Source organism: Piliocolobus tephrosceles, unplaced genomic scaffold (assembly GCF_002776525.5).
Source record: "Piliocolobus tephrosceles isolate RC106 unplaced genomic scaffold, ASM277652v3 unscaffolded_19, whole genome shotgun sequence".
NCBI classification, from domain to species: domain Eukaryota; kingdom Metazoa; phylum Chordata; class Mammalia; order Primates; family Cercopithecidae; genus Piliocolobus; species Piliocolobus tephrosceles.
Genome location: NW_022300975.1, coordinates 2,318,055 through 2,333,755, shown reverse-complemented (window position 1 = coordinate 2,333,755; position 15,701 = coordinate 2,318,055). Strand labels below are relative to the sequence as shown.

The 15,701-nt window shown below is 35.5% G+C and overlaps 1 protein-coding gene across 1 annotated transcript in view; it reads left to right on the top strand.

Annotated features, from left to right (window-relative positions):
* The window catches only part of LOC113225236 (T-cell receptor-associated transmembrane adapter 1), a 33,875-nt gene extending 20,835 nt beyond the window's left edge, over positions 1-13,040 (top strand). The window contains exons 4-6 of the mRNA XM_026456742.1: positions 3,213-3,274; positions 5,322-5,410; positions 9,740-13,040. Coding sequence (XP_026312527.1) covers positions 3,213-3,274; positions 5,322-5,410; positions 9,740-9,997 — 409 coding nt within the window. The 3' untranslated portion in view covers positions 9,998-13,040. The remainder of the gene's footprint in view (positions 1-3,212; positions 3,275-5,321; positions 5,411-9,739) is intronic.
* The last annotated feature ends 2,661 nt before the right edge of the window (positions 13,041-15,701 follow it).

Sequence of the window (15,701 nt, the reverse complement as noted above, 5' to 3'; positions counted from 1 at the left end):
AAAAAAAAAAAAAAAAAAATGAACAAACAAAAAACAGAAAAAAAAAAACTAGATTGTCTTACAACTACCTCTTCATTGCTCTTTTTTCTTTTACAAGAAAACTTGAAAGTTCCCTCTATATTCTCTCCATATTTGCTGGCTTTTCTTCCTCTTTTCCTCTTCTTTTTTGAACCCACTGTATTCCATAAGTCCTCACTAATACACCGCCTCTGCTCTTGTCAAGGTTACCATGATCAAATCTCGGTTTCAGCTTGCTGAGTCCCTCTGCAGCATTTGACATCCTGACACTCTCTACTTGAAACACCTGATTCTCTGGGCTCTGAGCCACCTCCCTCTTTGGTTTTCCTCTTCTCTTACCAGCAGCCCCTTCTCCTTTGCTGGTTTCTGAATCTTGAACGTCAGAGTGCCCAGGGCCTCATTCCATAAATTATGTCATCCTCTCTCATGGCTTTAAACATTTACATGCTTTCGGAGCCCAAGCTTACATCTTTGCCTACTCAGAGTAACAACTATGAAGCAAATCAGGTTAGCAATTACCAAAACCAACTTCTGATATATCCTGAAGCTTGTCCTTTCCCATATCTGGCAACTTCTCAGACCCTTAAAATAGATTTATTTAATTTTGTAAAAAAGTCTTTCAATTTTATTTGGATGTTGGAATCCTGCATTTGTATTCTAGAACTTGGGAGCTGAAAAGAACAATAGAAATCAACTAGTTTAATATTCTCATTTTTTAAGTAAGACAATCTAAACTTAGAGAATTTAAGTCCAAGGTGATCAGGTAAAAGTAGTGATTTTTTTTTTTTTTTTTTTTTTGAGACAGAGTCTCGCTCTGACTCCCAGATTGGAGTGCAGTGGCACAGTGTCGGCTCACTGCAATCTCTGCCTCCTTGGTTCACGCCAGATTTTTTTAAAATTTGAATTTAGTTATTTAAATGGACTTGGATCACAAACTACTTGAGGAATTTTATGAAAGACCTAATAAATAATAAATATAAATATAAAATGTAAAAAATAGGAACTAGAAAAAATATAAATGAAAGCACAAAGTCTGGACCATAGTAATAGATACAATTAATATACTTTTCTTAATTTTGGAGTGTCAGTAAATGTACTTATTGGTTAGAGGATTATTTCAGACATGTTCAGAACAATGGAGAGTCTGATCTGGCTGAAAACTCAGAGGCACACTAGCCTCTCAGATATGAGTTCAATTATTAATTTATTTTTAAAAGTAATTAATCATCCACATAAAACACTGCCAAACATTTGCTCCTGAGGTTTATTACACATTTACAACAGGCTGGAGCTATTTGGCATTGCCAAGAATATATTTTTAAATTTGTTTGTTAGGCAGTTGCTCCTGAATAATAGTTTATTTGAGATGATTAATCATTTGAGATGGGCCTGTAGACACAAGACACTGCATTATAAATCATATCTTATTTTCATTCATAGGGAATAAAACAATATTCATTTTTTGGACATGATTTATCATTTGCAAGTTGTATCTGCTATCTATGTGGGCTAGGAAAATGGATGGATCGTCTTATTAAAAATTCTTCACCTTTTGCTATTATATTCTTGGCATGGAGAAAACTCATGAGCAGGGACTCCCTGATATCCAAATATTGAGCTGTATTGAATTACTGGATGGAGAAAAGGTTACAGATGAGTTCCTTTGTTATCAGATGAGTGACGTGTATGCCCATGTCTGAGCTTTTCAAGCCATTTCATACAGGTATCATTTGAACTGTTATTTTTTTAATACCTACTTACTATTTACATATACTCTATCTTTTTTTCAGTAGCATGGGGAGTAATACAGGTGTTATGCCTTGAGTTAAGAGTCCTTTTTTTTTCTTTTGATGAAATTCCCTCCAGCTCTCAGTGACATGTAATCTCAAAGTTAAAGCAGTTGGTACTATTTTATGACATGCCACTCTCACCACCTGATAAGTTCCTCAGTTCCCAGACTGCCATTGTGAAATCTGGTCACTAGGGCCATCATCAATGGTAGGATGACATTGGTAGAATGACAGTCTGGTGACAATGGTAGGATGTATACTGTAATTCTAATAGCATTACTCACTTGACGCTGGAAGGAAATTTAATCAGCTAGCAAGAGCAAATAGCTGTGTATTCTTGTCAGTTCTCTTGACTTGGGAGTGGGGGAGACATAAAACTGTGGTCCCTGTACATTATCTAGACTGTTTCCCTAAAGCCTTTGAATTGTATCACCCTCTGAATAACTTCCTCATGATGTGGACTGAGCACAGGGCTTTATGACTAAACTTGCTGTACAATCCTAGCACTTCCGGTTACTGTGTATCTGTGGACAATGTCATTAACCTCTATGAGTTGCAAATACCTTATATGCACAACAGGGATAAAAATATGCATCTCATATTATTGTCCTGAGGGTTGAATGAGCACTTGCATAGAGAAAAGTTTCATAATTGGTAGTTATTGCTGACAGTTGAGATAAGCCTAGGGAAAATAAATTAATTTATGTGAATCTCAGGATTCTCCTGTGTAAAGCAGGGAAGAATACTACTACTTTTGGAGAATTTTCTTTGTGAGTTTTTGATATAATGTATGTAAAACACCTAACTCAGCATCTGGACATAATAGGTGATCAATCATTTTATTGCATCTGCTAACCTCAGTCTGTAATACTCAGAAAACACGGTTTTAAGAGACTGTTTGGACTGATATTCTGGGTGAGTAAAGAGGCAGTACATTGTACAGTAAAGAGCATGGATTACCTGGGTTCTAATTCCAGCTCTGCTACTTATTAGTCTTGTAATCTTGAACAAGTGATATAACCTCTCTGTGCCTCAGATTTCTTATCTACCTAAGGGGGATGATATAGTACCTATGTTGGAATTGAGAGGATTAAATGAACAAACATATGAAATATACTCGATGTAGCACCTAATATACAGTTACTATTGAATAAGTATTTGCTATCATTATTCCCTGTAAGAAGGTCCAAAAACCAACTTTTTAAATTTACACGAAACACACATACACATACATACATGCAGGCATGTGTTCACTCACTTGCACAGGAACACACCTACCGTGGTTGGCTGGGGGTAACCAAGAATAGGCAATAGTTCACTTAATATTGAATTTAGCTGAGAAATCAGTTATGAATTACGTGAAAAGTGGAATCTAATAAGGTAAATTATTTTTCCTTGTTATAGGGATGATGAGTATTATATTGAAGATGCACCAATTTATGGTAACTTAGATGATATGATTTCAGGTAAGTTTTCCATAAATTAAATTTATAAATAAATCAAGTAAATCACACTTGGTTTCACAAAATAATTTAAGTGGCACTTAAAAAAAATCACAATCACACTTAGCTATCCCAGTGGTAACCATCAATTCAAGTACTTTTAGTATATTAATTAGGCTATATTTCCAACGCTGCATATTGTAAGCTGTATTACAATAGCCACTCTAAATCAACATCCTGTTTTTCTACATTCTCTTCATTTCACTCTAGTAGTAATGAGAATACAGGAAGACTCTATTACCATGAATTTCAACATACACTGAATTCTATGAAATAAAGCTATTTCTAGGACAGAAAGTTGTCCACAGAAACAGTGCTTTGTGCTCAGTATACAAAAGCAAATGTATAGTGAATAGCATGGAACAATGAACAGTTTCCTTGGTTTCTCATATTTTAAATAGAGAATGTAGGGCCGGATTGATGGCAGGTGGGAGAAAGAATAACCAAATTGTTGCTGAGTGATTTATATATTTATTTTGTTCATATGTAATAAGTGCTCTTGAATTCCCAGCATCCCTTATCACTTGTATCATCCCGGACACCTAAAAATAAAACATCCCTACATTTCTCAAAACAGATAACCTTGGTCTGATCCTAGAGTTCTGATGATAGAAGCTACTAGCCTTTCCCTGCAAGTACTCATTCAATTCATCAGAGGAGACTTAGGGGTTAAATCCTATTGAACTCCAAGTTTTGAACACAGAGACATCCAGTAATGTACAAAATTTATCTAAAAATCTATATGTTAAAGCACTATGGAATCATCCTAAAGTTAGAAATGTGGGAATTCTCTTTTGTATGATTCAAGAATTTATTTTTATCTTTCCTTTCATTGTAAAGTGTCCTCTAGTGCTCTAAGGAATCGAGAATTATTTTATGGAAATACATTATTAAAAATAATTTGTCCCCATTTCACTTTGGAGAATCATGTTGGCCACCTGTAATATTTGACTACTCGAATTCTTATGTATTCTGATGACTCTAAACCCATCATACTTGTTACTTCCATACTTAAGTGAGCCCAGGTGCCACTTGCACACATTCTGATTTAGTAGGTCCAGGCTAAGGCTTAGAGATCTGTTACTTAACATCCCAGGTGATTCTGATGCAGATTTTCCATGGACCATGATTTGAGAAACACCACTCTACATACCCTTTCTCTGTGTTGCTTTTCAGAAAGAGCTCAATGATTATTAAGTTGCTTTTGTTATAGTAAATATATCTTTTTCTCTCTGAGGGTCAAACTGGTACAATCCAATTTCTGCCAGGTGACTGGTCATCCAATGAGTCACTACTTCACCACTTTCTTCTTCCTTTTAAATGGACATATCTGGGGGAAGAAAGGTATGGATGATTCAAAAGGCATGTCCCTGCAGGATGAAATGAGTACAGATCTGCTGGCTGCTGAACACTGTACAAAAGCCCCAAATACTAAGGACAAGCATTGTGCAGTCCCAGACCCTTAGGCAGTCTGACTGAGATGTCCTGTCACTGATTGATGGGACAAAAGTCATAATATAAACCTTCTTTTTCAAAATTAGGATGTTGGACTTGAAACGTCCCTGAGTAAAACTCCTTACTCAAGGAACAAATTTCAAAATTGTAATCACTGATGTATGTGCACTGTGCTTTGTGGCACTATGCACCATTTGCAGTCTATCTTAAATAGAGAGTACAGGCAATCCTTTAACTTGTGAGATCTCTATAACATTTAAATGGTAGTTTAAGACTGTCAAGTCCTGCAATGGTACAAGAAAATTCATATGATCTAGTTCTTATGCCAAGGATTTATTTTTATCTTACTAACCCTGTAGCTCAAGAGACTTCACTGTTTAATCTGCAGGTAACAGTTTGGGCTTCCTTACTTCTTTGTATCTTCACCAAAAACACTAGTTAAGTAATTCTTGGGCAGTTTATATTTACAGTCAAATGTTGTTTAGATCATGTATTTTTATTCGTACTAGTATTTTTAAATTTTCTATCATGAATCACAATCTTTTTAATTCCCAAGAACCAATGGATGAAAATTGCTATGAACAAATGAAAGGCCGACCAGAGAAATCTGTAAATGAGAGGCACGAAGCCACCCCATCTGCACAGGTGAGTTTTGTTTTCTGTTTCCATATTTGCACATTTCAAGAGCATAAGAGTAGTACATGATGATACACATCTGAAATAGCCTGTTAGAAATTTTGCAATCAATTGGGTATCAAGTTCTGGGACCTGACTCTAACTCGGAGTAATGTAAACAGAACTCAAACCATATTCCAAGAGTCAAAATTGTATACAATCACAAAGGCAATAGATTTTAAGGGAATAATGGAATTATTCCTAAGTAATCTATTAAGCTTTTTCTTTCTGATTGAAAATTTTGTGTGTATCACAGAGATCATATAATACAGAAGTTGACACATGGATAATGCTCACAAGACCCAAATGTCAGGAATTCAAAAGACAGAGCTGGGGTAGGGAGAGGGAGACCTTTAGTTATAAGATAAATTAGACACAAAACATCATATCCCTATTTTAAAAGGCAAATGACTTTCGATTTTAATGCAAGTCCTATGGCTGTGGTCTTACGGCAAGAGATTACAAAATACAAAACACAGTTTATGTGGTTGTAGGCAGGACAAAAACGTAAAGAGAAACATAAAAATGCAGGAAGAAATGGCTAGTTTCTCTTTTTCCTACCACAATTTGTTCAACCTCTTCAGTTTTAGTTCTAACTTTATTAAAAGCCATTAGAAATTTTTAGCCTACATGCTCTTGAAATGCTACACATTTCAATTAAAATAGTCTTTCTTCTCCTCTCAGATCCTGTCTTGTTACTGCCTAGACATAGCAATAGAACCAGCATTTCCTAAGCAATGCTTATGTGTTGGTCTTGTGTTATGTGCTTTATGTGCATTATCTCCTTAGATTTCTATGAGGGAGGCAGCATTATCATTCCCATTTTACAAATGCTCACAAAGGATGAAAACTTGCCCTAGAACACTTAGGTACTAAGTAAGTAGACAGAATCCAAACTTATCCTACCTTACAGAACATTCTCTTCCCTAAAATGACTCACATCTTGAAAATTTCCCAGTGAAGTAGAAGTTTGCTCTTTTTCTTCAGATAAATCCCCTAATAAATCAGATTTTTAAACTTTTTTTTTTTTTTTTTTTTTTTTTTTGAGACAGAGTTTTGCTCTTTGTTGCCCAGGCTGGAGTGTAATGGCACAGTCTCAGCTCACTGCAACTCTGCCTCCCAGGTTCAAGAGATTCTCCTGCCTCAGCCTCCCAAGTAGCTGGGATTACAGGTGCCTGCCACCATGCCCAGCTAATTTTTGTATTTTTAGTAGAGACAGCGTTTCACCATGTTGGTCAGGCTGGTCGCAAACTCCTGACCCCAGTGATCCACCTGCCTCGGCCTCCCAAAGTGCTGGGATTACCGGCGTGAGCCACTGCACCCAGCCAAATATTTTTTAACTAAGAAAGCAAGATGTAGTAGGGTTTGGGAAAAATATAGTCACCAAATCTGTCATCTAATGTTTAGTTAATTATAAAATATAGTTTAGATAAACATATGGAAAACCTGCATGATATAATATGATTTGCTAAATCCATGAAAATAAAAAGAAAACTTCTCAAATAAGTTAAAATACACTATATTATCTGAAGTGTAGAGATTCACAGCACTTTAGTTACAAAAGTACTGAGAATTCTGAATAGAAGTTACTATTTAATACACGTGAATTGTACAGGGTAGCTTTATCTGAGCTGCATCTGGCTTTCACTCAAGTGAAAATTATGCAAAGCCTTAACATGTCTTTAAAGGCTGATCTTTTATAAATTATGTATTTAAAGGTATTTCCAAGAAAATTACTCTTTTCTATTATACTATTCTCATAAATTTAGTTTCACAAATTAGAGGTAATCTCTTTGTATTTGCTCAATTTCATTTCACTACACTGATTATTATCAAAAAAAACACTATCCAGTTTGCTACTACAATACTTACTTTGTTACTTTGGTCAAAATCTAGGATATTATGCATAAAGCTTGATAGACAAAGTGTTTCTTCGTTGGAAAAAAAAGGAAATAGGCTCCTTGGTCTTTGAAAATGATGTGTACAGTTCAGAAATTGTAATTTTAGTATCTCAGTCTTCTATTAACTAGGAAGAGTTCATCAGAAAGCCTAGTAATAAAGTTAGTTCACAAGAGTTCCCAAATCCTAAAGCATTTGAAAAACACAAGTGTGAGCTTGCTCCTCTTCTCTTCATGTCCAAATCTCTAATCAATCTTTTCCTCCTCCAGAGGCATCCTCTCTCCTTTCCAAAGCCAATGCTCTTATTCATGATCTTGACCCTTTCTCCTAATTATTTCAGGATCTTGTACTTTCAATTATTTAATTTTTCTCCAGTTTCCATTTTTTAAATGAATTATTACTGTTTGCCTACCAATATGTGAAAATCCCTCCAATATTAAAAAAAAAACCTTACTTGAACTGTTTTTCCTTCTAATTTTTAAACTGATTCTTAGCTTCTTCCTCTATTGTTTTGATTTCTTTTGATAGATACACATTCATTTACCCTGGCTATGTGTTTTCCACCCATGCACTTAACTAACACCGCAATGTGGAAGTCTCCAGTGACTATTAAACATACAATTTGTTTTCCTTTCTTAGGACTCACATTCTTTAACTCTGTAGCTCTTGATAAAGTTGACCAAGTGTTGACCACACATGCATTATTTGGAATGCTTTCACTTACAAATAAAGAAAACAGGTTGAGATTAAATTAGAAATAACTTGACGACAGTATATGGCAGTGGGAAGAAAATAGAGTATGGTTCCAGTTAGGCAGCTATTACAATTTTTCCAGAAATGAGGATTTTAAGAATAAAAAGCTAGACAAAAAAACGACAACAAAAAAATCACACGGCCCGGCGCAGTGACTCACGCCTGTAATCCCAGCACTTTAGGAGGCCAAGGAGGGCAGATCACCCTAGGTCAAGCGTTTGAGACCAGCCTGACCAACATGGCGAAATTCAGTCTCTACTAAAAATACAGAAATTAGCCAGGTATGGTCGTGGGCGCCTGTAATCCCAGCTACTTGGGAGGCTGAGGCAGGAGAATTGCTTGAACCTGAGAGGCAGAAGTTGCAGTGAGCCACTACACTCCAGCCTGGGCAACAAGAGCGAAACTCCATCTCAAAAAACATGCACACACACACACACACACACACACACAAAGCAGGGGGTATAAACAGAACCATTTTTTCTATCTGGCAAAGAATATAAAACGTTTCACTCTTAGCATGAAAACAAGTGCCAGTGGGGAGATATTTACTTATGCAATAGAAATGTTGTTAATCCAAATGTTATTTCTTCACTTTATCCCTGCAAATCAATACAATTTTGGCCTAGTCTTAAAGAGTAATACTTAATACATAAATCTGTGTTTTGTTCAATGGCTGTCTTAAAGTTTTAGCCTACAAGTTTTCATAATTACAATGCTACCTTACTTTTGGACAGTAGTTATAGCTTCCATATACATTATCTCTATGTACTAACCATAACCACACTATGATGATTTGCATTTTCTAGGCAAGAAAATTGAGGCTCAGAATAGTTTTAAAAACCTGACCAAGATCCCATGATCAGTGTATGGCAGAGCTGGGATTCAGTTGTAGTCTTTCCAATGCTAAATTCAAGGTCTTGCCTTTAGCATGTTGCTTCCCCTAGATAGCCTAGTTTCCTGTCTTTCTTTAGTATTCACCCAGGTCTAGTTCAGAGAAGCCCATTGGGCCCTCTTAGATGTGAATGGATATCTCCAAGACCAACCCAAATGAGTTCAAAAGGGAGCTGGGGAAGCCAGATAAGAAAATAATAGGGAAAGATAAGAAATTTAGTTATTTGCCAGATATCCGTCATGTAAGTGAATATTGTTATCTTTATACTTCTGAATCTTAAAAATGTAGAAAAATTGGGGACTTTTATGTATCATTAAATGACCAATTGTTAGGTACATGTAAAGTAGACCTTGTGATTTGGTAAACTCCTTCCTATCATGCTTATTCCTACTTTAATAAACTGGACTATTGTTACTTGGTAAGAGCAACACAGAGCCAGAACTACCTTAGGTGGAGGTGGAGGTAGAGGCAGGTAAGAATCAACCTAAAATGTTCATGTACAGTTAGAGTATAAGAAAGAAATAAAAATCTAGGAAAAAGTTTCATCTAAGCACTTTTTCAACTCAATATGTTGACTGACTATAGTTTTCTGTTCTATTTGTTTTTGTTTTTGTTTTTTGTACTGACAAATTTGGCAAAACAAGGTAGGTGAGGCCTAGAAAACAAGTTACTTGGTTTTCATTCACCATAGAAATTTCCAGAAGTCAAGCTAAAGAACAGGCTAACAATGAAAAATTAACATCCCTTTCTTTTAGGCAACCAATGAAACACAGATGTGCTACGCCTCACTCGATCACAGCATTAAGGGGAAGCGCAGAAAGCCCAGGAAACAGAATTCTCATTTCTCAGACAAGGATGGACATGAACAACTACATGCAATAGATGCCAGAGTTTCTAAGACCACCTTAGTAGACAGTTTCTCCCAAGAAAATCAGGCAGTAGAGGAAAACATTCACGATGATCCCATCAGACTGTTTGGACTGATCCGTGCTAAGAGAGAACCTATAAACTAGCTGGGCCATGATCTAGCTCAATGATTTGGCTCCTATTGAAGATGGTTGCTATGAAAACAAGATCCTCAGAGGACACAGAAGGACTTGGCGGCAGGGTGATGACCTGATCATTTGTTGATGGGATGGTGGCTTACCTCTTATTCAGAGCTTACACTTATGCATGCCAAATGTAATGCTGCGAAAATCAGTATTTCAAATAACTTAAAAAATGCTTTACTACTAAAATGTAAAAAATTAATGTGCTCACCTCGGCAGCATATATACTAAAACTTAATAAAATCCAACTTGAAAATTGAGCCTGATAACAAAATTACAAATTCATAATACCTAATACTTAGGGAAATTTTTTAAAAATTTAAACATGAATGTATTCTGGAACAAGTTAGAAGAAAAATAAAAGCCCATGAGTTTTGTTTTTAATTCTCCTTTCTCACCAATGGGCAATAGCCCATAATTGAAATAAATTTCTAATTGAAAGATATAGGAAATATTAAAATGCATTACTGAGAAGTAATATAATTTTCTTACAAAGTATTTTTCCCAAAGATAGCTTTACCGTTTCAAAAATTGTCAAATTAATGCCTGCTCCTTACAACAACAAACAAATATCAAAAAGAGTTTAGGAATTCTACTAGCCAGAGATAATCACTTGGAGAAACTTTCTATATATCCTTCTAAATATTTTTCTGGGCATGCTTATGTATGTATATCAGGTGTTTCTCTTTTTGTTTTAACGAAAAATGTGGTTTCTTTTGTACACATTACTTAAACTGTCTTTTCACTCAACAATATATTGTGGATTTATTTTCACTGTTGTATTTAACTATATATAAATACACTTATATATCATAATTTTAATGTCTGCTTAGCACCCCACTGATAACCAAATCAGAGTTTATTTAAATAATTTTAATGACTTTTTAAAAAGCAAGGTTGAGATGACAATGTTTCTTTCAGTAATTAAAAAATACTGCTTCACTGTCTTTTCACTTTGTTTCTGATGAAACATCTACTAGAATACTTGTCTCTGTCCTTACGTATGATTTACATTATTTTTCTGATTGTTAAGATTTTCCTTATTACTGGTTCTAATTTGATTAATATGTGCCAAGACATGGTTATTTTTCAAGTGTCTTGTGTTTGGAATTTGTTGAGCTTCTTAGATATATGTATTTATAGATTTCATCAAATTTGGGGGGGAAATGACCAGTATTTTTTTTTCTGTGACCCTCCTCATTTTCAAGTTTTTCAATTATTTGCAAATGGTCCCACATTTTACTTATCTGTTTATTTTATTTCATTCTTTTTTGTATTTTATTTTGGATAGTTTTTCTTGCTACATCTTCAAGTTTATGAATCTTTTCTTCTAAATGATCTAATCTGCCATAATCCTAGACAGGACTTTTTAATCTCAGATAACTTAGTTTTTATTTCTATAAAATTAGTTTAGGTCTTTTGTCCCCCATCTTTCATGTCTCTGTCTAACATACTTAGTCTCTCATCTAACATCTTCAACCTATGGATACAGCTGTCACAACTGTTTTAATGCTTTTTAAAATCTGCTAATTTTATTATCTGTCATTCTGAGTGAGTTTCAAGTGATTTATTTTTCTCATTGTGGGTTACAATTTTCTGCCTCTTTAAATGCCTGATGATTTTTGATTGGACAGAAAATACTGTACGTTTTCCTTTATTTGGTGATGCATATTTTTGCATTCTTATAAATGTTTTTGAGCTATGTAACTGAAAACTAACTTGGTAGTTTGTTTTCAGTTACATAGCTGACTGAAAACTATCAAGTTACTTGGACACAATTTGATCATTTAGAATCTTGCTTTTAAATTTTGTTAGATTAAGCCAGAGCAGCTTTTAGACTAAGTTAAATTTAGTTTATTACTGAGGAAAGATCCTCGTTAGTACTTAGTACCACTGTTCATGAATTATGAGGTTTTCCACTTCGGCTGTTGAAAACCGACACTATTCCCAGCCATGTGTGAGTCATACGCACTGTTTTCTTTATTCACTTCAGGTGGGTTTTTTCCCCAAGTTCAGGTAGTTTTGTCACTTGCGTGCACTGACCACTACTTAACCGAATACTTAAGGGCAACTTTTCACATATCTCCACAATTTTCTCTACATGCAGCTCCCTTCTCTCCAGTACTCTGCCTTTTTGACTTCTCTTGACCTGGAACTCCATCTCCTCAATTCAAGAGATCAATGGACTTTTAACTAGAGGAATCTACCTGCTCCAAGCCCTGAAACTTTTCTCCAGGAAATAAGAAAGGGTGATTACCTCATTTGTTTCCCATCTTTCAGGGACTCTTGACTCTTGTCCTTCATTGCCTGAAACAGTGTGTCAAGTAACACTTTCATCTCCTTTGTCTGGATTTTAGTTGTTTCCGCTGGCAGAGTATGTTCAGGTAGGAGGTACATCTAGGATGTTATTCTCTCTTCGCCAGAGGCAGAAAGCCAAAGCATTCTTACCACTTTACTGTAATTCTATAGTATATTTTTAGTGTAATTTAGTATAATTCCATAAGCTAAGCAGGACTATTTGAAATGTGAGTAAGCGATGAATTACTGAGCATCATGTAATTATTGCAGACTATATATACTTTGCCTTTGGCAGTTTTCAGGGCTTATGTTCCAGAAGGAATACAGGATGAATATCCTGTATTTGGAACCAGAGGTGTTTCTGATTTTTAGATTTTGGAATATTTATTCATATGTAGTGAGGTATCTTAGGAATGGAACTTAAGCCTAAACAGAAAATTCATTTACATTTATATACACATAGCTTGAGGGGCATTTTATGTAATATTTGTAAATAGTCTTGTGCATTCGTCACATAATGTCAGGTATGGAATTTTCCACTTGTGGAGTCATGGCACCGAACAAGTTTTCCATTTTGGAATATTTTGGATTTTGGATTTTCAGATTATGGATCCTCAGCCTGTATCATTATAAGCCTTAACATTTCAACTGCAAAAAAAAAAAAAAAAAAAAAAATGTGTACAGAGGAAAAGAAAAAGAAAAATCATGACTAGAAAACAGATGAATTTCAAGTCTTGAGATTTTCACTGACAATGTTTTGAAAGTTCCAATAAGTTGAACTCAAATCTCCAGAATAGGAGGGATAACTCATTTCCTTTTGGTATTAAATGGCTTATTTCTGGCAGAGTTGTTGTGCCCTGAGTTCCGAGACCCCCCCTCAAAGACGACCACCAGAAACCGAAGTCAAAGCCAAGCGGCCGGGATCACTTTATTGCAGGTTCGAACCCGGACCTCTCTCCATACAGGCGTAGTCAGGAGGGCAAGAGAGAGGTCCCGAGCACAGCTCAAGCCTACTTTTTATAGTAAGGCACAAACAGGTTACAGAAGATTAGAGCATTTTTGCAGTTACAAGATTGGGATTGGTTGACATTTTGAAGTTTGAACATTCGGCAGTTTCTGATTGGCTCCCGCCCTTTTTTAAACTACAAACGTCTAGGGTTTTTTTTTTTTTTTTTTTTTTGGACAAACTGCTTGCTTAACCATGGGTGGGAGGGGGGTGGTTTCGATTGAGCAAGCAGGGGGTACATGACTGGGGGCTGCAAGCACCAGTAATCAGAACAGAACAGGATAGGGACTTTCACAACGCTTGTCCATACAATGTCTGGAATCTATAGATAACATAACCGGTTAGGTCAGGGGTCGATCTTTAACTGGGCCCAGGGTGCCGCCCGGGCTGTCTGCCTGTGGATTTCGTTTCTGCCTTTTAGTCTTTTCAGAGTAAAGGGAGGGTGATTAGTTTAGACATGTGCTTTAAATCTTTCTCTGAGGTTTTGTCATTTGATTAACAGAACAGACAATTTATGTTAACACAGAAAAACAGAGCATTGACAGAAAGGAACAAGACAGAATATAAATTCAACAGAGGTACACTTCTAAATGCTGTTTGCAATTCTTTAACCTCTTCTGAAGGGCTCTTCTGCACCCACTCATAGCTTCTACTACCTAGGAAGTCGTGGCTGACTGCATCAAGTGTGGGTACCTGAATCAAGACAGTAGATTCTCCTTTCTTTTTTTGAGTTTCAGTGAAACTTTATTTACAAAAACAAGCAGGCCAGATGTAGCCTAGAGGCCATAGTTGTCTGACACCTGGCAAGATCATTTGTTTCATTAGGAGCTTGCAAAATGATATTCTAGTCCTGTTATTCCTTCATATATTAGTTGGAATACATTATAGGAAGAAGACAGTAGATTCATCTTTGAACCAATCTAGATACAAGAGACCGGATACTGATCAGAACAACAACAGAAAAAAACAATAGATAGAATTGGGGCTTTGAAAAGCAAGTACAAGTACAAGGGGAAGAAACTAACAGTAAGATGGCAGAGACTGGAGTTCAAAACTCCGTAACTCATCAGACTAATCATATAACAATCATGACAATGACGAGTCATATTTATTGAGAACTTGCTAAGCATAAGACACTGTGGTAAGTGCTTACCTGCATTCTTAATTTAATCACATAACACCCTAAAAGATAGATGCTATTAAGTCCGAATCTTAAAGATGAAGAAACCAAGACTGATAAAAAGTAACTTGCCTGATGTCACACAAATAAACTGCAGACTCAGGATTTGAATATAGGTAGTCTAAGTCTAGACTTAGACTTGCTTACTTGCTCTGTAGAACAGCTGATTTCTAGAGTTGGGTTTAAGTGCTCTTGGACCCTATTTCTTAATTTTATCCCTGCATCCTGTCTATTTAACAATAGTAATCTCTAAGTGCTGTGCCTGCATTTCTGTTATTTAAAATCAAAAGAGGCTAACTAAAACAAATTGAAAACAATTCTTAAAAATAATGACGATTTATGGCAGTTTGTACACACTAACTGCCCTTCTAATTTAGGAAAAATCCAACAATAAATCCACTTAAATGACAGTTTGTTGCTTTCAATAAACACTAAGACTTACATCTACCACAATATTTTCATATTAAAGTGTTTTTACAGGAAAGTATTTTATTAATACCACTTGCTTTAAAATGACTTACCTTTTCTTTTTCAGTTTTGTATATTAAAAAAAGAGGTTTTCCCTGCAGTGACCTCATATTCACTCTCCATAAAAGACAGAACCCAAAACTAACTCACAAAAAATAAATAAATCCCAATATTGAAGCTAAAACATAATTCTGTGCCCAGTTTTATCTAATTTTGTCTGTAGGGGATGAAAGTTATCTCATTTGGAATCAGGGAAACATTCGTTATTTAGACCAAAATGGAAGAGAATGGAAAAAGAACCTCAATCAACAGCATTCTTGGCCACCTCTGATGTAGTGGACAAGTCTTTCAAGATGTCAGTATCCATCATAACACTTGATAATTAAGTAGGTTTATTTCTTCCATCTGCATTGATTAAGAACGTAGTTGGTAGATTAACTGAAAAAATTGGGTCAAGTGCGGAATAAATTTTTAAAGTACCATAAACATTTAAATTTAAAATGTATAAACATTTATTCATTAACTTTTGATATAGGGCCAACGCCTTGCCTTGAGTAGGTCTATGATTGAAGTTCCATGTCATTTTTCTTATATAAATATCATTGTCCATAAAACACTGTCTACAGTCCCAGTTTTAAAGTGAAATAAGAAATTAAAAACATTTCTAATGAAATCTAACTGCAGCATCTCTCAAGATTTTTGGCTTTTCTTCCAAG